At 42.6% G+C, this 22917-nt stretch overlaps 1 protein-coding gene across 3 annotated transcripts in view; it reads left to right on the top strand.

The window, feature by feature from the left end:
- Positions 1–411: 411 nt before the first annotated feature.
- The window catches only part of SMC2 (structural maintenance of chromosomes 2), a 41480-nt gene continuing 18974 nt past the window's right edge, over positions 412–22917 (top strand). Inside the window, exons 1-16 of one of the 3 annotated variants that reach the window (XM_059724627.1) lie at positions 412–638; positions 1625–1866; positions 3125–3274; positions 4625–4747; positions 6957–6995; positions 7220–7330; positions 8607–8651; positions 9135–9368; positions 10965–11114; positions 13243–13476; positions 15888–16047; positions 18549–18666; positions 19057–19195; positions 19793–19912; positions 21014–21218; positions 22273–22408. In XM_059724627.1, the coding sequence (XP_059580610.1) occupies positions 1699–1866; positions 3125–3274; positions 4625–4747; positions 6957–6995; positions 7220–7330; positions 8607–8651; positions 9135–9368; positions 10965–11114; positions 13243–13476; positions 15888–16047; positions 18549–18666; positions 19057–19195; positions 19793–19912; positions 21014–21218; positions 22273–22408 (2132 nt within the window). In that variant the 5' untranslated portion in view covers positions 412–638; positions 1625–1698. Of the gene's footprint in view, positions 639–685; positions 766–1624; positions 1867–3124; positions 3275–4624; positions 4748–6956; positions 6996–7219; positions 7331–8606; positions 8652–9134; positions 9369–10964; positions 11115–13242; positions 13477–15887; positions 16048–18548; positions 18667–19056; positions 19196–19792; positions 19913–21013; positions 21219–22272; positions 22409–22917 lie in introns of those variants that run through there. The other 2 variants (XM_006259208.4, XM_019490790.2) reach the window with 2 other exon arrangements.

Genomic DNA, 22917 nt, shown 5'->3' with positions numbered 1-22917 from the left:
AGGGACAGGCCTAAACTGTGGCACTTGCTTACGAACTAGGCCGCGCAAGGCCGGCTCGCTACAGGGGCCCCTGTGGAGGGGAAGGGGAGGGTGGCTACACCCTAGCAAAGCTGAGGCAGGAATGGGCTTTGCAGGCCGCTAGCAGCTCCGCAGCGCGAGGCTGGGGCGCTGCGGCTACATCGGCCCGCGCACGCCCTCAATCACAGCACCAGCACTGCCCCATCCCCCGCGCACGCTTCTATTCTATTCTACCCTACCCCGCCCCGCTACTGCTGTTACGTCATCCTCTTGCGCCCGCACAGCGACGGGCTCTCTCAAAGGCCCCACCCACCTGTGTCCCTAATCAGAACGCTGAGCAGGGGAGAGGGAGGGGAAGGGGGTCCTTGCTGGCTATGGCTGACACCAGTAGGTGCCTGAATCGACGGTTGTTTTTTTAGCCTTAAGAATCGATTAAAAAATTAAAAAAAAAGAAAAAAGAAAACGTGCCGAGGCGGCGGGTGGCCGCGGGAGGGAGAGGCGCTAGGGGCGTAGCTCGGTGGCCAGTTCGTCCGGCAGCGCGCGGGACAGCCGCAAACGGTCGCCTCCGCTGGGCGCCAAAATTTGAGCGAGGCGACGGACGCTGGCGGTGGCGGCGGCAGGTGAGGGGGGCTGGGTCCGCGGGCAGTGGGGTGGGGGAGCCGCCTCCGCCTTGTGGACCCCGCGGGGCTGCGGCCGCCGTTCTGAGGGCGCCCGTGCGCAGCCGGCATTAGCCGTGCACGAGTTGAGGTGCGTGCAGGTAGGCAAGGTCCTGTGGGCAGGTGTGATGTCGTTTATCAGAGCAACTAAATAGTTGGGAAATTGCTGTTTGCAAGCTTGGGGCATAAACTTCCTTCTTCAGGGTGTGTATATCTATGTGCTTGTGTGCGTGCGCATGTTTATGCGTGCGTGTGTGTGAACCCGAAAGCTTGCTTAATAACTATTCTCCAACTATTTGGGTTGGTCTAATAAAAGATATCAAATTCACCCAAGGAACCTTGTCTGCCTGTGTATATAATATGCATGCATACGTGTGTGTGTGTGTGTGTGTTTCATTTACAGCGGTGTAGGTTGTAGCCGTGTTGGTTGAAGGACATTGACAGACAAGGTTCTTTGGGCGAATCTGATATCGGAGATAACAGATTCACCCAAAGGACCTTGTCTGTCTGTTTAATTTATGAACTTGTTATTTCAGCAAACCCCTAACCATGTGTAGAGTCACGCTGCGCTCTGAATGCAGACAGGCGTCCACAACATGCACACTGTTAAAGGAAAAATAAGTCGACTTTGCCGTCTTCAGGAAGATGATTGTCTTGAGGGGTTTTTTTCCCCCAGTAGCTGTATGTCTTTGCTGAGAAACATTCATGAGGCATGAATCCATACATATTTTATTGTAAATAACAGCTTGGGGGAGAGGGCCTTTGCCCTTTGTTGGACGAATGTCAATGTAATGTTTGGGCAGCACCCTGATGACTTCCCTGCCTGAGGGAGCAGCTACCATTGTCTGTTAGGGCAGCATTGTAACCTTTTCCATTTGCTTTGTGCTTTTGATTCTGTTGAATGCACTCTGTTTTGATTTGGTCTGCTTTTATTGTTTTGAAACCTGCAGCACTATAAACTGGAGAACTTTCCTCATCCCCCTTGAAGGGAGGCTTGGCATGGTCCTTCCGAGAGACCAAAAAGATGCATGTCAAGTCAATTATCCTTGAGGGATTCAAGTCCTATGCCCAGAGGACAGAAATCAATGGCTTTGACCCACTGTTCAATGCTATCACTGGCTTAAATGGCAGCGGCAAGTCCAATATCCTGGATTCCATCTGTTTCCTGTTGGGCATCTCCAACCTATCTCAGGTAAAGAGCAAGATGAAACACACGGTTCTGAATGACCATGAGCAACAATAAAATTTCTCCCTGTTGAACAGGATCATCAGGCAGCATCCTTTTCCCCCTTCACAGAATGTGTGGCTGGCTTTACTGTTTTGTTTTGTTTTTTTAACTAAAATGAGGAAGATTGACACTTCCTCTTCTGCACTCTGTGAAGATTAAAATTTTTCAATCCAAATCGGAGGATTCTATTGAGAAGTAAAAATGATGATGTGATCATTGCTGATGCCTCATTAGCAAGATTGCTTTACAGTCAGGCATAGAGTGCGTCCTTATCAAGGAATGTTGCAGCTGCTAACAATTCTTTTTCAGATGTTTTCCAGTTTGATAAACTAATGTGAATATATAGCTTTTGTAGTTGTACTAACAAAGCAATCCATTTCTCACACCATCAGGTATGATGTTTCGCCTAAGGCAGAAGTCATTTTTACCAACCGACTGTAAACTGAATGGTGGTCCCTTTTACTTCGCTTAGTTTTTTAACATGTAAAAATAATATAATTAGCTTGTAATAATGATAGCAATTAATTAGTATGCAGTCTGCAACCTAGAGCCATGGGACAAAAGTAGCAGAAGATTGAAATCATAACGTTTTTATAAAATAGAAATACAAAAGCAGATTAGGATGCTAACTCATTTCCTTATTATGCATGTGGGAATCTCTGGAGAATACTGTTAAATGATGATTTTTTTTATTTTATTTTTTTTTTTTTAGCAAAAGAGGCTTTTTATTATTTAAAAGCAAAGAATAATAACAATATTTAATAAGTAACACTATGCACATAGTACCATTTACGTAAGTAATATGTATGTTTAGGAAGATCTGTATCTACTTTTAGAATTGCTTAAAAGTGTGGTTTAGACTCAGTAATCCATTAGAACCTCAATGAATATTTAGTATAACATCTTTACAATCTCATATAGATGCCATCATGAAGAGAGCAGTGTTTTAGACTAGACCATCTTGCTGCGTATATTTATCCATTTAATTTTTTTCATTAATTTCTTATAAAAATCTTTAATTGACATATTAAAATTGGGCTGGTCTTTTGTATATTGTTTTATACTGCAGCCTTTTTTATACCTCCACAGTTTGTTCGTTCTTGAAAGTTACTAAGGTACATAAATCTATAGCATGCCTACTTGTCAGACATTTCAGTTGACTCCCCATTTGCTATTAATACAATGACTTTGTTAATCATTCATGTCTCTTCCATATTTTCAGGTGCGAGCATCCAATTTACAAGATTTGGTTTACAAAAATGGCCAGGCTGGAATTACTAAAGCAACTGTATCAATCACCTTTGATAATTCTGACAAGAAACAAAGTCCTCTGGGATTTGAGGCTCATGATGAGATCACCGTCACCAGGCAGGTAAGCTTTTAGCCTTTATTTGTTCAGAAATGCTTACAGATTTTTTCATTCTTCTTGATAGAAACTGAATTCAAGATGCAAGTATTTGCTCTTCGTTTTAGCCACTGCATGTTATACAGCAGGGATGTGCAACTCGCAGCCTGCAAAGGTTTAAGTTGCAGTTTGCAGGCTTCTGTCTAGTGGCTTCTCCCCTGCATTGCTCCTAATGCGGCCAGAGAATGGGATAGGCTGGTATGGCCTGTGGCGGTCAGGGCACCTGCCACATGGTAGACTCATGCGTGGCCCAGAGACTTGCAGCATGAGACTTCCAGCTCCTTAGAATTTGGAGCATTGGCATATAGTGCTGGGGTTTTTTTTCTTTTTTTCAGTTTCCTCCACTTCACTTTTTCATGCTGTTTTGCTTAATCATAAGCTTTTGTATTACAGTCTAGTCAAGAAGACAGACTGTAGCCTAGACAAGCGTTTTTAAAATGTGTTTCTGTTTTCAAGTTCGTGAACTTGTGCAATTAACAATATTTTCAGAGTGAATTTAGTGATGGAAACGTAAAAAAATTAAGCTAAAGAACTAAAGAAACATGGTAACTCATTGTCTATTGTGGACTTTACATTACAACATTTGAATTACATTTTATATTAATAAAGACTTCACTTCCTTAAATAAAATCATACCTAAGCTTCATAAAGAGTATTCCTTGAACAACCTTCATTTCCCATAGAGGAAATGAAATGTTCTCTTTTTTGCCTCTTCCTTTTCCCTTTTAATTTTTGTAGCTGTGGTAATATAGTGAACTATCCACTTAGTAGGCTGAATTGACTTATGCACAGAATAGATGAGGTACAGACAAGAGCACAACAAGCTTTCCTACTGTCTTGGTGTTCTTTGACCTGACCTGACCTGACCTGAATGGAATATTTGTAGAAGGGATTTGGTCTCTCTGACCTACATAAATGCTATCTGAAAAACTGTTGGCCAGTTTAGTTAGTTGTGGTGATAGTAGTGTGTGTTTTTCTGGTATGATGCTTATTCTTTAGAACGAAGAAGCTTCATCTTGCTTTTAACTGAAGAGATATTGCAGAATATTTATCTTGGTGGTTTGCTTTCTCTCTCACTCTTGGAGTTAGAAGACTGGTAGTTAGAAGAATTTCAAAATGCTTCTTCCTACAGTTGGTAGGGTATGTTTGATCACTGTATTTTGTAGTTTCATTAATTCCCTTGCAGAGCATTGAAACTTCAATTTTCTATATACTAAGATTCTCTTTCTCTCATGTACTGTGTTGCAATTGATAGTCTCAAATTGTAAGGCCTTTTTTATTCATCCTTTCATTTTCTGTCCCCCTCCTTTCCTTGAGGTTGTCATTGGAGGCAAAAATAAGTACCTAATCAATGGTGTGAATGCAAACAACACTCGAGTACAGGATCTCTTCTGTTCTGTGGGACTCAATGTCAACAACCCTCACTTCCTCATTATGCAGGTATTGTATGGATATTCCTAAAAAACTTTTGTTTCTACATTTGGAAAATTTGTTGTACTTTCAGAACATTTTAAGGGCATTTAATTTTCCAATTCAAATTTGGAAGAGGATATGCTTGATCAAGTGGAAAACCACAAACGTCCAGTAAAAATAAGTATTGAAACCTTACCTGCACATCAGAGCTTGCTTGCAGCTGCCAGTCCATCTCTCCCTAAGAGAGTTCATTTTCTCATGCTTTTAGAGAAGATCTTATATATCCTTGTATTCCCTTAAAATAAATGTCTGCATTCAAGCCAGATAGGCAACTCCTAATTCAAATATTAGCTTGATTGAGCAATCAGTAGGGCCCGGTGTAAATTGTAGACCCAGCTTGCTAGTATTATGGCGGGGATCACCATTTTTGTACCTAGGTTATGGCACCCCTTCCCCCACGATTGGGCCACAATACTAATGATCAGGCGGGGCTGGGGAAGCTGGACTCACCTGGCATTGCATCTGGCACCTAGCAGACCCCAGCCCAGGCTAACTTGCCTAGCATCGCAGTGGCTCAGTGGTGCCCACAGCCAACAAACTCACTATGCTAGGCAAGTTCAGCCAGACTAGGACCCCTCATGCTCCAGTTCCTTCCCCTCTCCCTGCCCGTTTTGCAACCCTTTGTTGGGTGTGGGCTGCTGCCACTGCAGTACATGGCGAGTTCAGCTGGGCTGGGACCCGCCGCATGTGAGTGAGGCAGGTGGGTGGGGCTGGAGTGCAGGCGGCATTGCTAGCATGTGGAAAGGCTACGGCCCAGCTGAACTTGCTTGGCATCATGGTGGCTTGGCAGCGCCCACAGCCAAGGGTTGCAAGGTGAGCAGCAGAGTGGGCTGAAGCACAGATGGCTCCTGCCCCTGTCCCCCATTGTGTTCCCCACACAGGAGCCCCACTGGACCAGTGCTGGGTAGGAGTGGCGGGGACTGGGTGCTGCTCAGTGGGGTAGGGACTAGGGCACCCCCACGACTATGGAGGCATTGCATTTTGCAGCAAAATGCCATGATACAGCCGTTTGCTGGGGAACTTCTCAGCAAGTGGCCATATCGTGGTATTTCATTGCAAACCACATTTTTCATGAAAATAACTTAATTTCATGATTTTCACAAAAAATGTGAAATTGGGATTTAAACCAGGCCCTAGAATCAATCTCAGAGATGATCGGGGTATAACAAGGAAAGGCTGAAAAGGCAAAGACTCTTCAGTTTGGAAAGGAGAAGACTCATGGTGAAGGGAATGAGAGGAATATGAGCTCCATAAATCATGAAGGGTGTAAAGTGAATGGGGAATTGTTATTTCTCAAGTCCTAGAATAGAGAAATGAAGGAATCCCTACTGCAATTATCAGGAGGTGGGTTTAAAACAAACAATAGGAAATACTTTCTACATGGTGCATAGTTAACTTTTGACATTTCATTCATTGCCCCAAGAAGTTGTGTAGGCAAACATGTAACCAGGTTTAAAACATGACTTAATTGAAATCATGGAGGACAGGTCTGCTGGGAGCTATTAAACAGAATACTCAAGAATGTATCCTAAAACCAGTGATGGGTGATACCAGGGAGAGTCTGACAGGGAATGGATCGCTCCAGACATTTTCTGTTCATATCAAGGACACCTCCTTGTATAGCCAATTAGCAAAGCAAAAGCTGACTAACTAAAAAGACAGTGATAAATCTCAACAAAGAGCAAAGAAATGCTTCCAATGCTTTTTAAAATAATTACAAAAAATAAAGTAGTAACTGATTAAAAGCTTCTTTTTCAGGAAATACAATTGTTTTGATTTCATTTAACACCAATATGCAGCTTTGCATAGACTACACTTTTTATTACAAAAGCTTTCATATGTTGCCTGACACATCTCTTTACAATCAACATGTGACCCCAAAACTTACGCTGAATCTCTTAATGACTAGCTGATTTTGAACAGAGAGTGAGCACAATATAACTAATCATTGTAACTGGATATAGGCTAACAGTCGAAACACAATTGTAAAATACAGTATGTCAGGCTTAACAACTTACAGGGCACCAACTGATTGAGATTTGTATTTAAACATTTTAGAATGGTATGTAACAGGAGGGGGTAGGAAGGGGTTATTTTTCATAGAAGTTAGTTTATTTTTAAAATGATTTTTCTACCTTTAGAAAGGGTCATAATCATTTTCCCTTTGTATTACTAGGGTCGAATTACAAAAGTTCTAAATATGAAGCCTCCAGAGGTAAGAACTCCACAGACATGCCTTTTTTCACTCCCTTCCCCTTTTCTTGGTATCTTCTTTATATCCGTCAGATTATGACTTTACTGCTTGCTTGGGACTTCAGTATCAGTATTTTGAAGAAAGGTGTGGAGTGAAGCTATATATGAATGAGTTAGTAATTTAGCTTTTTTATTAGCAGTACACTAATGGTTTTGAAGCTATTTCATAAAACTGTTTTATTTCAGATTTTAGCTATGATTGAAGAAGCAGCTGGTACCAGAATGTATGAATGCAAGAAAATAGCTGCTCAGAAAACCATAGAGAAGAAGGAGGCAAAACTGAAAGAAATTCAAACGGTACTCTGTGTGTTGCTCGAGGTTTTCTTAAGAGTTTTACAACAATTGAATAACTTCAATAATGGCATATTTATAATCTGTGGAACATTTTCCTGTTCTATCCAAAACTGTACAGGTGTTCAATTTGGTAATAATTCTAATATAATAAAAGCCTTACCACTTCTGTTTGTCTGTCAGTAATGCTCCAGGCCAACTGCACATGTGTGGCCCAGAGCCTTAGGACAGGCAGAGGTGGAGGCTGAGGCAGGCAGAGCCAGTCTGTTCCCGGTGTGGCACCCTACAACTGCATGCCACAGCCCCCCTGCATGCCACTTCCCCCGCACACCCTCTGCCACACCCTAGGGCCACGCCACACGGTTGCAGCTGGCAGGCACTCCCTGCACCTTGGCCACTTCCCATGCCATGGGCTTGCCTTGCCACACATCCATGCACCCTGTGCCACAGCCCAGGGCAAGCCCCGTGCTGCGTGACTGCAGCTGGAAGGCATCCCCCCTGCCATGGCCATTTCCTACGCCAACCCCTGCAGCCGTGCATGCCATCCCTTGCACACCGCACCCCCCCTGCATGCTCCACTACACCCCGGGGTCAGTCCCCATGCCACATGGCCACAGCTGGGGCACGTCATGCTCCCCATGACACACCTCGCTGCCACGGGACAACACCCCCCTGCCTTCCCCCCACAGCCTCACGCCACACCTCCCTGCGTGCTCTGTGCTACACTCGAGCTGCTTCCCACACCACACGGCCACAGCCAGCAGGTGCTCCCCACACCATGCCCCGTGGTCACACACCACCTTCTATGCAGCCATGTGCCACACCCCCCATGCACCCTGTGACACTCTGGGGCTGCTCCCGACGCCACGTTCTGCCCCACGGCTGTGTGCCATGCCCCTCGCTCGCCCTGCGCCACACCCCAGGGCCACTCCCCACGCCACCTAGCCATCGAGCACTTCCTGCGTCATAGCCACTCCTTGTGCTACACCTAGTGGTTACATGCTACCCTATCCCTATGCACCCTTGTGCCACACCTCGTGTGCAGACTGGTGTAGAGCTGGGCTGCACCCAGAGCAGCAGCAGGGGGGTGGAGGAGCAGGACAAGTCCCAGAGTGGGGATGGGAAGGGTGGGGAGGGGCTGGACCCAGAGCAGTGGGGGAAGGGTGCAGGGCCAGACACTGGCCTTTGTCCCCGGCCCCCCACCCTGTCATACATGATGGGCATTTTGCTAGTTTAGAAGAATTATTAAGAACTGCAACAAACATTCTGTTTTGTGTTTCAGATTTTAGAAGAGGAGATCACACCAACCCTCCAGAAACTGAAAGAGGTATTGAAAATACACAGGAAAAAGGAGGCGGAGGTTGACTTTTAAACAAAATTAGTTAGGGTGGGTGAAGTTACCCTAAAGGCTGGTTTTTGGGGTACTGGAAAATGGAATAACTCTGTTGATTAACCTGTTTTCAAAATGAATGGAATGTGTGTCAACTGTATTTCACATTAAAATGTATTCATACCAGTAGTGTGAAGTGCTTTAATGTGTTAACCATGTTGTAGAGGTCCTGCCTGGTTTTTGAATGTCTGATTATGATGTGGGCCATTTAGGGCCTGCCAGAAATCGCGAAAATACTAGAACAATATCGTAAGATGAGGCAGTATATTGGCCTTTTAAAAAGATAGCTACACACATTGTTAACATAAAACAGTCTGTTCTGTTAGCATCTTTTACTAGTATCTTGTTAAATAGGCTTGTGACACTTATTTTTCCTTAAAATCTTAATATCTTCTTTTTACTGATTGCCCTTTCTTTCAGGAACGATCATCCTATTTGGAATACCAAAAAGTAATGCGAGAGATAGAACACTTAAGCCGCTTTTATATTGCATATCAGTTTGTTCTGGCTGAAGAAACTAAAGTACGTTCTGCAGAGGAGTTAAAGGAAATGCAGGCAAATATAGCAAAACTTCAGGATTCAATGGCTGAAAATGAGAAGAAGATAAAAGAACTTAACAAAGAAGTAGCAGAGATGGAAAAGAAAAGAGATATGGTAAGTGGGAAAATTCAAAGTGTGCTTACGTTCAATTAGATTAATCAACTATAATAATATTTCTGTGGATGTTCCTTTCAGCTATGTTTATTTTTGGATTGCATACCATTGACTGTAATCTTTAGCTATTACATGAAAGGGGCACTATACATTTCATAATTATACTCCCATCTGAAACATTTTTACCTGCTCTTGCTACAAAAAAATACCTAGTAGACCATTTGAGAGAGAACCTTTATTTATTTTTTTTCTTTGTGATTTGGTGATAGTCTTTTTCATCTTTTTGTTTTGTGGGTCTTTCAGAAGACTTCATTTAAAAAAGAAAAAAAGGAGGTTATAGACTACAAAAAACTGACAGATGGATTTGCTTTGCAGTGCTTAAAATAGTTTTCCCTTACATCAGCTGACTAGATCTCTATGTAATGAACAAGAATGATACTGTTTATAACAAGGAATAAAATAACTGATACTTAAGCTCACAAACACCTAGAACAGGAATAAGTAACCCCTGGCATGGGTGCCAGAGCATGGCGCACGAAGGCATTTTGCTTGGCCCGCATGCCTCGGGGCAGATGGTGGAGAAGGGGCCAGGGCTGCACTGCCACAACAAGGATTGGGCTCCTCCTGGCTACCCTGCTGTCTGTCCCTAGCATACCAACATACAAGTTAAGGTTGTGAGTGTTTTTGGTATTCTGCCCAAAAAAGTTGCCAACCGCTGACCTAAAATATTTGGTTAGCTCAGTAGTCCTTAACCTTTTTAGACTCGAGACACTCCTCCATAACTTTTTCGGAACTAAGTGGCATCTCGTTTCAAAACCTGACTTTTACTTATAGCAGTGCTTGCCTCCTTGCAGAGTGGCTGGAGAGGGGAATAGCCAGGGAGGGTCTGAGCATGAGCCTGTGCTTATCTGCTTATCTCATACATTATGGCACCTCTGAGTGTCCCAGTATCCCACTTGAGAATCACCGAGTTACACTAATGGCCCAAAATCTGCGGAAGAGTGATATTAGGTGCAGACTCATTCTTACAATTTTCGTTCTGCACATCTGTTCCAAATAGGAACATCAGTGTTAAATTAGCATTTATTCAGCGAATACATGTAAATACGTTTACTTGCATGCATAAGTCATTGTGGAATTAGAGCTTTATTCAGGAGGCATTCATATTCAAATACTGCAAAAGTGTTTTGATTTATAAGACTGATTATTCTTGCTTCTATGAAAGAAGAGCTGCCCAACTGAGCAGAAAATGCCTGAAAAGGATTTTATTAAGGGAAAGAAATGTCACAGTGCAGAATAAACAAATGAAAATCCTTCTTGATCCACTGGAAAATAAGTAATTCTCTAATGTACCAGTCCCCATTTGTATTTATTGGGGGAGGCGAAGTATTTGTTTACTTTGGCTTGTAATGAATAGGAACTGAAAGTTTGGACAAATATGACATAGCAGCTGATACACAGCAAATCCTTGTTTCCTTTTATTTTACAGCAAATAGGTTTTTTGTTGTCCCTCTCCCTCACCCACCATTTGTATTTTGATAGCCTTTTCTAAATATCAATTGCATTTTCCTATGTCTCCTGTTCTCCTGTTTGTAGGAAGTTGGTGGTGTACTTCGCGCACTAGAAGATGCTCTTACAGAAGTTCAGAGAGTTGATACTAAAGCACAAAGTGCCCTTGATCTCAAGAAGCAGAACTTAAAAGGTGAAGAAAATAAACGCAAAGAACTGGTAAAAAGTATGGAGGAGGTAAGCACAAACACAAAGACCTCTTAATTTACCTAACATTAGTACACTGCTTTTTCAGTGACCCTCTCCCCCACTCCTCCAAAAAACCCAGCAACTGCAGGTGAATGCTTTTTATACTTTTTGTAGCGTGTATCCAAGAGGTAGAAGAGCTTTGATATCGGGTTCGTAGTGTGTTTAACATAAGGGCCATAGTAGGATACAAATATAGAATAGAGGGGGCATTATCTCTTTACATTAAACTAAATTGTATATATACAATTGGCTAAACTTCTAAATTTGCCATTTTGGGGTTTATTTCCTCCCAATATTTCATAGATTTCACAGACATTAGGGCTGGAAGGGACCTCGGAAGATCATCGAGTCCAGCCCCCTGCCTGAAGGGCAAGAAGTCAGCTGGGGTCATAGGATCCCAGCAAGATAAGCATCCAATTTACTTTTGAAGGTGTTCAGTGTAGGTGCTTGAACAACCTTCGGTGGCAGGCTATTCCAGACCTTGGGAGCTTGGACAGTAAAGAAATTCTTCCTAATGTCCAGCCTGAAACGGTCTTGCAGGAGTTTATAACTGTTCAACCTTGTCATCCCTTGGGGCGCTCTGGTGAACAAACGTTCCCCCAGATACTGGTGGTCACCCCTGATAAACTCATAGGTGGCCATCAGATCACCCCTGAGCCTGCACTTTTCCAGGCTAAAGACCCCGTAGCTCTCAGCCTGTCGTCGTAAGGTCTATTTTCCTGACCTCTGATCACGCATGTAGCTCTTCTCTGGACTCTCTCAAGCTTCTCCACATCCTTTTTGAATTGTGGGGCCCAAAACTGGATGCAGTACTCCAGCTGCAGCCTCACCAAGGCCGAGTACAAGGGGAGAATGATGTCCCGGGATTTGCTTGAGAAGCATCTATGGATGCAAGCCAATGTTTTGGTCGCTTTACTAGCTGCAGCATCGCATTGCAGGCTCATGTTCATCTTGTGGTCAATGGTGATCCCAAGTCTCTTTCTTCCATAGTGCTAGCCAACGTAGCACTGCCAAGCCTATAAGGATGCTCTAGGATTTTCCTCCCAGGGTGGAGAACCTTGCATTTTTCAGTGTTAAACACCATCAGGTTCTCATCCGCCCATTTGCTGAACCTGTCCAGGTCAGCCTGGATCGCCCTCCTGTGTTCAGGTGTGGATGCTTTGCCCCAAAGTTTGGTGTCATCGGCGAACTTGGCCAGTCCGCTTTTGACTCCAATGTCCACATCATTAATGAAGATGTTGAACAATATGGGTCCAAGGACAGAGCCTTGGGGGACCCCACTGCTCACAGGGCACCATGACGATTGACTTCTGCCAATTACCACCCTCTGGGTTCGACCACGGAGCCAGGTTCCCAACCAGTGAATCGTGGTGGACCCAAGGCCATAATTGGCCAGTTTTGCCAAGAGGTGATCATAGGATACCAGATCAAAGGCTTTTTTGAAGTCAAGATATATGACATCAATCTCTTCTCCCTTGTCCAGGTGATAGGTCACCTGGTCATAAAAGGAAATGAGATTGGTCAAGCAAGACCTGCCCACAACAAACCCGTGCTGGCTATCCCTCAGGATATTGGCTGGGAAAGATTTCTTTTTAATGTGGTTAATTTATTTTATTGTATAAACATTTATGTTCCCAGTAGGAGGCTGGTAGGTATATATTTGAAAAGAACAGGCTCCTCTTTGCTAAATTTTTAATTGAGTTTAGTGAGGATCACAATAACTTAACGTTGCTTGATAAGGTGTGGATGTTCCAAAGTTCAAATGAAACACTGTCAGTATTCACGTTTTGTCACTTCTTTTTTTACCTTGTTACTGCTAGTAGTTGTTGTTAAGAATGTTATAATTGACAGAGAATGGAGAGAGAATATTTTTCCTCTGTCTTTTGCATTTGACCTGCACTTGATCCACGTCCCCTGTTTGTGTTGATCTCTTTTATAACGGGAGCAAGTAAACATTTAACAGATGTGAAGATGTGACTTAGTTCAAAAACTGGCAAGGGGACTTGGGAACTGAAGATCTGATGCTAATTGTAATTGTTTTTTAAATGGTCAGGTTTCAAGTTGATCAGTACCATCTTAAGTGTATTTGACAGATGTTTTTCTTTTTTTGCTCAAGGATTCCAAAGCTTTAGTGGCAAAGGAGAAAGAAGTAATAAAGATGCAAGATGGGCTTGATGCTCTTCAGGAGGCAAGTAAAAAAGACACAGAGGCTCTAGCTGTGACACAACAACATTTTAATGCTGTGTCTGCTGGTCTGTCCAGCAACGAAGATGGTGAAGCAGCTACTTTAGCTGAACAAATGATGACCTGCAAAAATGATATCAGTAAAACGGAAACAGAGGCTAAACAGGTAAGAATAAAAGCTGAGCCTGTCCCAGGTGAGCATGAGGGCTTTTATGAATCTTGCTGTACAGAGGTTTTCCAGCAACATTAAGTTTGGGTTATTAAAAAAGGGCTAGGAGAGATGTTCAGCAAAAAGCTTTGCATGTTAATATGTACCATTATTTCAACTGGTATTTTGCCACAAACTGGGAGAAAATCTGTATTGGGTGGGGTTTTTTTTATTATTACAATATTTAGCTTAAAAAAGGAAAGGTTGTGATGTTCCATGTGTTTGTCACCAGAAACATGAGATGTGTTTGTCTTCAAACTGTTTTAAAAACACTAAATTTTACCATTTTAAACTGCTTTTAAAATCCTTTAGTCCACTGCATGTATGAATTTCAAACTTGTAAAAATTCAGTGAGTGGCCTCAGTCTGCAACAGGCCTTTTTATTGATCTGAGTTCTTAATTAAGGATGGAAGAAACTCTGAATGTCATATTTTGGGTCAAGTCATTTGGATTTATGGCAAGGGCATGTTTTCATTTTTCTACTTTAATAGCAATTGGTAGAAATGTAAAGCTGGAAAGGACCTCAAGAGTTCACCTAATTCAGTGGGGGCCAACTTCTTTAGTTAGACAGGCCACAAGTTGGCTCTCCACCCTCCCAGAGTGCCATTGTACACCCCTTCTGCTCTGCTTTCTGCATCCTGCCCCATCTGCCATTGTGTTGCCTGTTTCCTCTCTAATTTGCTATGCTACACACATGGAGGTGTCCTGTGGTGTGCATTCTATAGGGTGGCCACCCTGTGTCATCTATGTGCTCTGTCAGGATCAAATATACAGATGAGATTTCCACAGCCCTGCTAGGTAGCCTATTCCAGCACTTAACCTCAGGGTTAGAAAGGTTTTCCTACATTGTAACTTATGGCTAGGTACATATGTTACACTTAATGTGCGTTAGGCATGTAGAAAGCACTTTAAAGCCATAACAACAGATGTTCATAGCATTTAATGCACTTGAAAAATGGCAGATCCCATTAAGTTAACCCTCAATAGATGTGGTATTAGACTAAAGCACATCAGGTTAGAGCACTTTTTTGAATGTCCTATATCACATCCATCATGCTTCAGTGTAGATTGCATTCTGCCACCATCTTAGGGGCCCCTCACTGGGCTGCTTGCTAGCCTCAGCCAGTTCTTGTCTGTTCTAGGCAGGTACCACCCCAGTCCTGCCCCCAGGTTGTTGCAGAGAGGAGACAGAAAAGGCTCTGCACAGGTGGGCGGGAGGTTGAGGCCCCTTCCCCACAAGCTTGTGGGCTTGGGTCTTGGTGGGGACCAGGCCAGGTCCGCACAGCAGAGAGGCTCTGTTTCCCACCCACCAGCCCCATTTTTTTTAGCATGGTGAAACCTGGTTGGACAGCCCTTGTCAAGTTGCTGGTGTGAGGGGTGGGGAAGGGAGCTCTCCCAGCTGCAAGGGCACCCCCCCACAGCTTTCTGTCTGGGGTTTTGGGGGCAAGATGAAGTCTGGGCTAGGTCTGTGCGGTGGGGCTCCCTACCTTCTCCCCCGCCGAGTTCCTGGCACATCAAAAAGCTGGCTGGGCAGTTCTGCACTGCAGTTGTTAAGAAGTGTGGGGAGGGGTGGGGGGGAAGAGGGGTAGATCGCCTTTTATTTATTTGTTGATTCAATTCCTATAGATAAGGGGGTGTCAAAGATCTGGGCTGTGGAGCCCCATCGTCTGGCCCCTTGAGCTGGACCTGGGAGTTGGGTCACGCATCAAGTGGGCACATTCCACGTGTGGCACCTGCTCTAGGACCCATTCTGCACGTGGCAACCATACAGGGCCAGTCCAGGGACACACCCTGATCCCCACATGCTCAGTCCAGTGTCTGCTGCAGCTGGTCTGGGACTGTGACTTGTGCCCCAGAATGGGTCCCATGCCATTCATCCAGCCTGCAGGGCCAGGTCAGTTTAACACCCCTGCAATAGATAAAGTAGGAATGCTTTCTGTTTTGTCAGACTTCACTTAGCATTCTTCACTGTTTTTTAATTTAATTCTTCACATGTAAGATGTGTCTAGTCCTTAGTGCAGAGTGTGTCCCTAATCTCATCTGAAGAAATTTAGTTTTGAAAGACCTTAGTAGAGGTCTTCCCTGCTCTATGTCCATTTATTTTACTCCAAGTCATTCTTCCTCTGTCCTGCCTTTTTAGATGACCCCATGCCACAAAAAAATTATTAATTAACATTATCTCCAGATTGCTAGTGCTCTGCCCTGCAGTCTCTCTAATCCACCACTGCACTACTCTTGCTGCTCAAACAATGCTATTTGTCACTGTTCTAATAACTTAAGCACACTGATTGATGTGAACATTTTAAATCTCTATTGCCATTCGGTTGCCTGGAAAGCTCCAGTTTCTACACTTGTATATTTCCCTGTAGGCTCAGATGAAGTTGAAACATGCTCAGGAAGAGTTGAAGACAAAACGAGCTGAAGTAAAAAAGATGGATGGAGGGTACAAGAAAGATAATGAAGCATTTGAAACTGTCAAAAAGCTGAAAGATAAACTAGAAAATGAAATGAAAAAGCTAAACTATGAAGGTTTGTGCTGACTTACTGGTAGAATAACATATGGGGGAATGAAGGTGGAGATGCAAGATGACCTGTAAGAAACTTTTTACAAAGAAAGAGCTGGAAAATGCATTAAATATGGCTGGAATTAAAATGAGTACCTCTCCCATCTTAGTGGCAGTGGAGACTACACAGTGAAATAAGACAAGGAAAAGTATGTAGTCTTTTAATTTGCAGGAAGTTGATCAGTCACAATTGCAGCTCTTAGAATCATAAAAAATGAGGGTTGGAAGGGACCTCAGGAGGTCATCTAGTCCAAGCACCTACTTAAAGCAGGACCATCCCCAACTAGATCATTCCAGCCAGGGCTTTGTTGATCTGGGCCTTAAAAACCTCCACCACCTCTCTAGGTTACTTGTTCCAGTGCTTCACAACCCTCCTAGTGAGAGAGGTTTTTCTAATATCCAACCTAAACCACCCTGGCTGCAATTTAAGACCATTGCTCCTTGTTCTGTCATCTACCACCACTGAGAACAGTCCAGCTCCATCCTCTTTGGAACCCCCCTTCACGTAGTTGAAGGTTGCAATCAAATCCTCCCTCAGTTTTCTCTTCTCTAAACTTAATAAGCCCAGTTCCCTCAGCCACTCCTTGGAAGTCTTGTCCCCCAGCCCCCTCACCATTTTCATTGCCCTTTGCTGGACTCTGTCCAACTTATCCACATCCTTTCTATAGTGGTGGGTATAGGCAGTGGAAGGCTTAGCCGCCCCGCCCCCCTTCCCCCTTCCCCCCCCCCCCCCCCCAAGTGGGTCAGCGACAGTGGCTCCAGCACTGCTGCCCAGTGTACCCGCCTGTGCTCGTTTGCTGCCGTGCATGCAGCACCAGTGCGTGCCAGCCCTGGAACAGCCCTGTGGGAGGGAGGGGAAGGGGCAGGTCAGGTGGCTATGCTGTGCATTGCCCAGCCCCCCAAATAATATTTTTCTAGTGCCACTAATGGTGGGATCCCCAAAACTGGACAACAGTACTCTAGATATGGTCTCACCAGTGTAGAACAGGGGAATAATTACTTCCGTCAATCTCCTGACAACACCCCTACTAATGTAGCCCAGCATGCTGCTAGCTTTCTTGGCAACAAGGGCACTCTGTTGATTTATATCCAGCTTATTGTTCACTGTAACCCCCAGGTCCTTTTCTGCGGAGATGTTGCTTAGCCAGTTGGTCCCAAACCTGTACTGGTGCATGGGATTGTTCTGTCCTAAGTGCAGGAGTTTGCACTTGTCCTTGTTGAACCTCATGAGATTTCTTTTGGCCCAATCCTCCAATTTGTCTGGGTCACCCTGAATCCTAGCCCTACCCTCCAATATATTTACTACACCCTCCCAGCTTGGTGTCATCTGAAAACTTGCTACAGGTCCAATCTGTCCCATCTTCCAGATCATTAATGAAGATATTGAACAAAATTGACATTCACTTGACATTTACTTTTTTGTGTTGAAGGTAAAAAACAGGCTAGTTTTTAAAAAAATGATAGGACTTCTTCCCCTGTGCCCTTCCCCCACCCCATCCTGCCCCAAATTTTGGGTGCTTTTAAATTTAGGTCCTGGAAGATTATTCCTCCCCCCACCCCCTGCCTGCCCATCCCCCCCACACTATTCCCCTAAAATGAATCTCATTTATATTAAAACCACTTCACTCTGGTTTGGCAGGATAAATGCAATTTACACCCACTTGAAGGTATATAAGCTGTTTACAGTCCAAAGTAGAGCCATAGTCTGACGGGTAAATGAAAATCCAGTCTAATGGTGGATGTATGTGCTTACCACTTCTGACATTCTTATTACTTAAATAAAAACAGAAGTGACACCCAAGGTGTAAAAATATGTCTTAATACAGAGAGGCTTACAATATTTGCATATGCCTTTTGCTTCAAAGGTGAATTTATCAAGCCAAAAGAGTTGTAAATTGGTTTTCTATATTAATCTTCATCAGAAGCATGTATGGTGCCAAGCTCCAGTTATTGCTCTAATTACTGAATTTTGGAAGAGGGAAGGATGTTTTCAGTTAGTTCACAGTATATGAAATGTGCAGTTCCTAATATGCTTCATTTGCAAATGCTTTAAATTAGTGCCCCTGATTTAGTCTAACTCTTCCCGCTCTGGATCAGAACTGGGGCTTCTCGCAGGCCAGGTCCATGGGGCAGGTGGCTATGGCCGTGATGCAAACAGCAGCTACAGTGGGGCAAGCACCTGCTTTCCATGGCAGAGGCCCAAGCACAGGGTGACCACTGGTGACCTGACCAGCAATGGCATCAATTAGCTGCAGGACTGGGTTGGCACAGCCCTCACTTGCTAGCTTTCTGCTGATGGCAGTATCCAACAGAGCCCTAGATTCTTCAGCCAGCCCCACCTCCAAATTCTTGCCTGCCAAAGGGGCACTGCAGGCTGGATGGAATGGCTCTGTGGGCTGGAGCCACCATATAGGCCGTACCTTTGATGCCCTGGACTAAATAATGGAATTTGTTTGGTTCTTTTAGACAAAAAAGAAGAAACTCTTTTGGTGAAACGGAAAGAATTGTCCTGCGATGTCAATCGGATGAGAGAGTCTTTTGAAGCTTTAATGGCCAAGTTCCCCAGGCTACAGTTTCAGTACAAGTAAGGCCTTGGAACTTATCAATGCTCATGAAACATCTGCTTAAAAATTTTGTCTTCAGAAACTTTTATGAGTCAGTGTGAATTGGGCAGGACATTTGAGTATTTCTGTTGTTTCCTCTATTTCCAGTTATGAATTACATGCTCATTTTACATGACCCAACCAAAACTGACATGTCACTTAAAATAGCTCCTCCTCTCCCCCGTTTTGTCATAAATTTTCTAAATAATTAATTCACCTTTGGCCCCTAATGTTGTAACTCTCTCTATTGTTGAATTGTCTACATGAGAGCAAATGGGATGGTGGAGGGGAGTCCTCACATGCTGTATATTTCTAAAGATAGTCTGAGGGGGGAACTAGTAGACTATAATGTTGTTCTAATTTACTTTTAGAGATCCAGAAAAAAATTGGAATCCAAACCATGTAAAAGGGCTTGTTGCATCTCTTATCACTGTGAAAGATGTTTCCACAGCAACAGCTCTAGAAGTAGTAGCTGGAGGGAAACTCTATAATATAGTTGTGGACACTGAGGTATGTTTCTTACTGGTCTGTATCCAAACTTCCCTGTTAAGGGGGTATGCACAACTCTATTTTAATTCAACTTCTGTCAGCACTCATGGGAGATAAAGCCCATTGCATTAACTGCCTAAGACAATAACATATTCTTTAACAGATATCTTAGGCATCTCAAGTGGGCATGGCCCAACTTAGATCAATAAGCAGGACTCCTGCTTACACCAACAGTAAATGTGTTTTATCATTTGCATACTATTCCTATTGTTTTAGTGTTCACAATTTAGTCACGTATTTTCATAGAATCTTAGAAAATGAGGGTTGGAAGAGACCTCAGGAGGTCATCTAGTCCAACCCCCTGCTCAAAGCAGGACCATCACCAACTAGATCATCCCAGCCAAGGTTTTGTCTAGCCGGGTCTTAAAAACATCCAAGGGTGGACAGTCCACAACCTCCCTGGGTAATTTATTCCAGTGTTTTGCTATGCTGATAGTGAAAAAGTTTCCTAATATCTACCATAAACTTCCTTTGCTGCAACTTGAGACCATCACTCCTTGTTCTGTTAGATACCTGTAATGTAGGCATTTTGGTAGATACCTGTTAACTTTATTTTAGGTTACTGGTAAGAAACTCCTAGAAAAAGGAGAACTGAAGCAACGATACACCATCATTCCACTGAACAAAATTGCAGCTGAATGTATTGCAGAAAAAACTGTGAAAGTGGCCAAAAGCTTGGTATGTTATATTTAAATAAGCTATTTTGCCATAAGTATGTTGTTTTTCTTTTATTTTGTCAGATCATTTTACACTAGATTACTGTTGCATCTGTCCACATTCATAGTACGACCACTAATTTTTATGAAATAATGGTACTTGTTACTGTGTCAGAATTAGAGAGATTAATATTTTCTGGAGGAGGGATGGTTTAATTTGAAGTTTTGCAGAATCCACATTTACTGGAATTGAGGTAAAACTATGATGGAAAACAGAGCACTAAATGATATACAGGTACATATTACATAGGATAACAGAATGTTGCCCACAACCCACTGTCACTCATCCATGGGCTTCCAAAATACTTAAAACAGCCTATGTATTGCTTATGAAGCCCATCAAACCACAGGTGCTACATGGGTGGAAGAGGCATAGTTACAGCTGCTTCTTTTACTCTTAGGCACACTTCACTCCTGTTCTGTGCTCTCCCATCTCTGACAGTAGCAGTCACAAGGCCTTCTATATTTCATGTTCTCAGAGATTTCTTTTTTTTATTTTCATGAAGGGGACTGAGATGCTGCTTAAAACCTCCTTGCCTCACAGTGAGGGGAAAAGTCTTATTTCCCAGAAGCATGGGGCAAGAGGAGGGGCTGTTTAGAAAAGTTACATGTCATGTTTCTTCCTTGCCAAATCAGAGAAGACTGGGAATAGCCTGAGAAATAGGCAAGGTAGCATTGAGCTATCAATTGCTTGGATGGGTAGTCAGAAGGGTTGGGTGGAAAGGGGGCAAAGAGAATTGAATCACTTCATGACTGGAGGAAAGAGTGGTGGGACTGAGCAATAGAGCTCTACTGCCAGTTAGAGAATAGGCCCTGGAAGTACATTGCTGAATCTGATTGATGGTGTAAACTGCTAGTGCTATTACTAGTTAAGCCAGATTGGTCTGTTTTTTCAGCTGTAATTGGGTATTTAAAAGATACTTGCTTCTTATAATATTTGGTAATGAGAAGGCCCAATATTATTACAAAAGCTCTAATTGCAAGGGTGGTGGGGAACTGGATTTAAAAATTGTTTTTTTAAATTGCATTGTGACATACCAATCCTATTCCCTTTGACTTTTAGGTTGGTGCTGACAATGCTCATTTGGCCCTTTCACTGGTTGGCTATGAATCTGAGCTGCAGAAGGCAATGGAATATGTTTTTGGAACAACACTGGTTTGTGATAACATGGATAATGCCAAGAAAGTGACATTTGACAAAAAGATAATGAAAAGAACTGTCACACTTGGAGGAGATACGTTTGACCCCCAGGGCACTCTAAGTGGAGGTCATTTTTTTTTTCATATGCTAGATTTCAGTTGTGTTGATGTAACCCTTGTAATGATTTAATAAATGTGAAATATAAAATGGCAAGTGGAACAAGTTAACTTTGAATCTGTTTGACTGAATATGTATTTCTTCAGTAACAGGGAGCAGGCTTTCAAACAGCCCATCTAGCAGGGGCAAAATTAATTGGATAGTCCCTGTTAAGATCAATAATTTAAGTACATTTAAACTCTCAAATGCATTCATTATCTACTCTGGTAAATGTGAGTACTTCAAAATCGTACATATTCAGTCTAACATACCTTATTTATGGTCAAATCATTAATTAATTAAATGAAAATTTAATTTTTTGTACTTAAAAAAAAAAAAGCCAGTACAATAATACTAGATTTCAGTAATATTTCCATTTCAAGAAATTTGAAGGAAAAGGTAGGTTCTGCTCAAGTTTGCATATACCTGAAATACAGGGGAGGGATAGGAGTCAAATTCACCCTCGTTGTTAATTTTTTGGGTTTTTTTAAGGAGCAGCTGAGGTTGGTAGCCAGAATTAAGCAACATTTGTTTTTGAGGTCTCTGTGTTATGAAAGTGTCCTCTATGGCATGTACTGTAACAATGTAAGAATGAAAAAAAATGTACATTGGAAACTATTGTTTGTTTTTCTTTACAAACAAATTATTTGAAACCTTGTTTCTAATTGTTAAAACCAAATTCAGCAAAAGAATAGCCAGAAATTTGAATGTACACACTATTATGTATACACTATTAAGCAGGTAACTTTTTTATTAGTTCATTCAGGTTTCACTTTTTTTTTTAAGAATATGTCTGGCAAAATTTACAGAGCTATGATGCAGATAAATGAAATGTCTTAATTCAGAACTAAGAACAGTTTTTGCTTATCTTGAACTCTTACATTCAATTGTGGCTGTCTAAAGAACATTGGGTTCTTATTGTTTGCAATGTGAAAATGCCTATATTTTATTTTAAACTTTGTTTGCCTATGCTTTCATTTATATAGACTCATCATGTTAGCTTTACTTTTTCTTTTGCTAACCAGGTGCACGGTCACAGTCTACCCCTATATTGTCCATAATTCAAGAACTGAAAAGCATTGATGAAAAGTTAAAAACTAAGGAGTCTGAGCTAGAGACAGTAGAAAAAGAGCTGGCAAGTTTAAAGAACATTGCTGAAAAGTAAGAGTTGCATCTAAACTCATGTGTCTGTATATATGAAATATGCATAACTTTTACTGTATTTACTTGTATACTATACTCACCTTTAGCTCTCCAGAACTGGGATGCACGTCTGAAGCTGATCTCGGCATTGGCATGGCTGCTGGGGGCTGTGTTTCTCTCCCAGCCAGCATGCAATAGGCACAGAGTCCACTTTCTATTATCATAGCTAGAGTTTTTAACTCTCATAGCTGGTACTTTTTGGTAGCAGCTTTTGACTGTGATATGACTCAGGAAAACATTTTTCTGCTTTTGCAAAACAATGTAGCTGCTCGCAGATTTAAAAAAAAATTTTTTTTTTTTTTAAATTAAAAAGCACTTTACAGGAAGAAGTAGCGCATTATTTTGACCCAGCCCCGCAGCGTCTGTCTAGATCAGGTGCTTCATTGGGGCTTTTTAGCACTTTTATCTGAGCGCTTTTAAAGTCAATCAGTTATTCAGTAGAAGTGCCAAAAAAGCCCTGCTGAAGC

Source organism: Alligator mississippiensis, chromosome 3 (assembly GCF_030867095.1).
Source record: "Alligator mississippiensis isolate rAllMis1 chromosome 3, rAllMis1, whole genome shotgun sequence".
Taxonomy (NCBI): Eukaryota; Metazoa; Chordata; order Crocodylia; family Alligatoridae; genus Alligator; species Alligator mississippiensis.
Note: the sequence above shows the minus strand (reverse complement) of the source record. Positions and strands in the feature narration are given on the sequence as shown.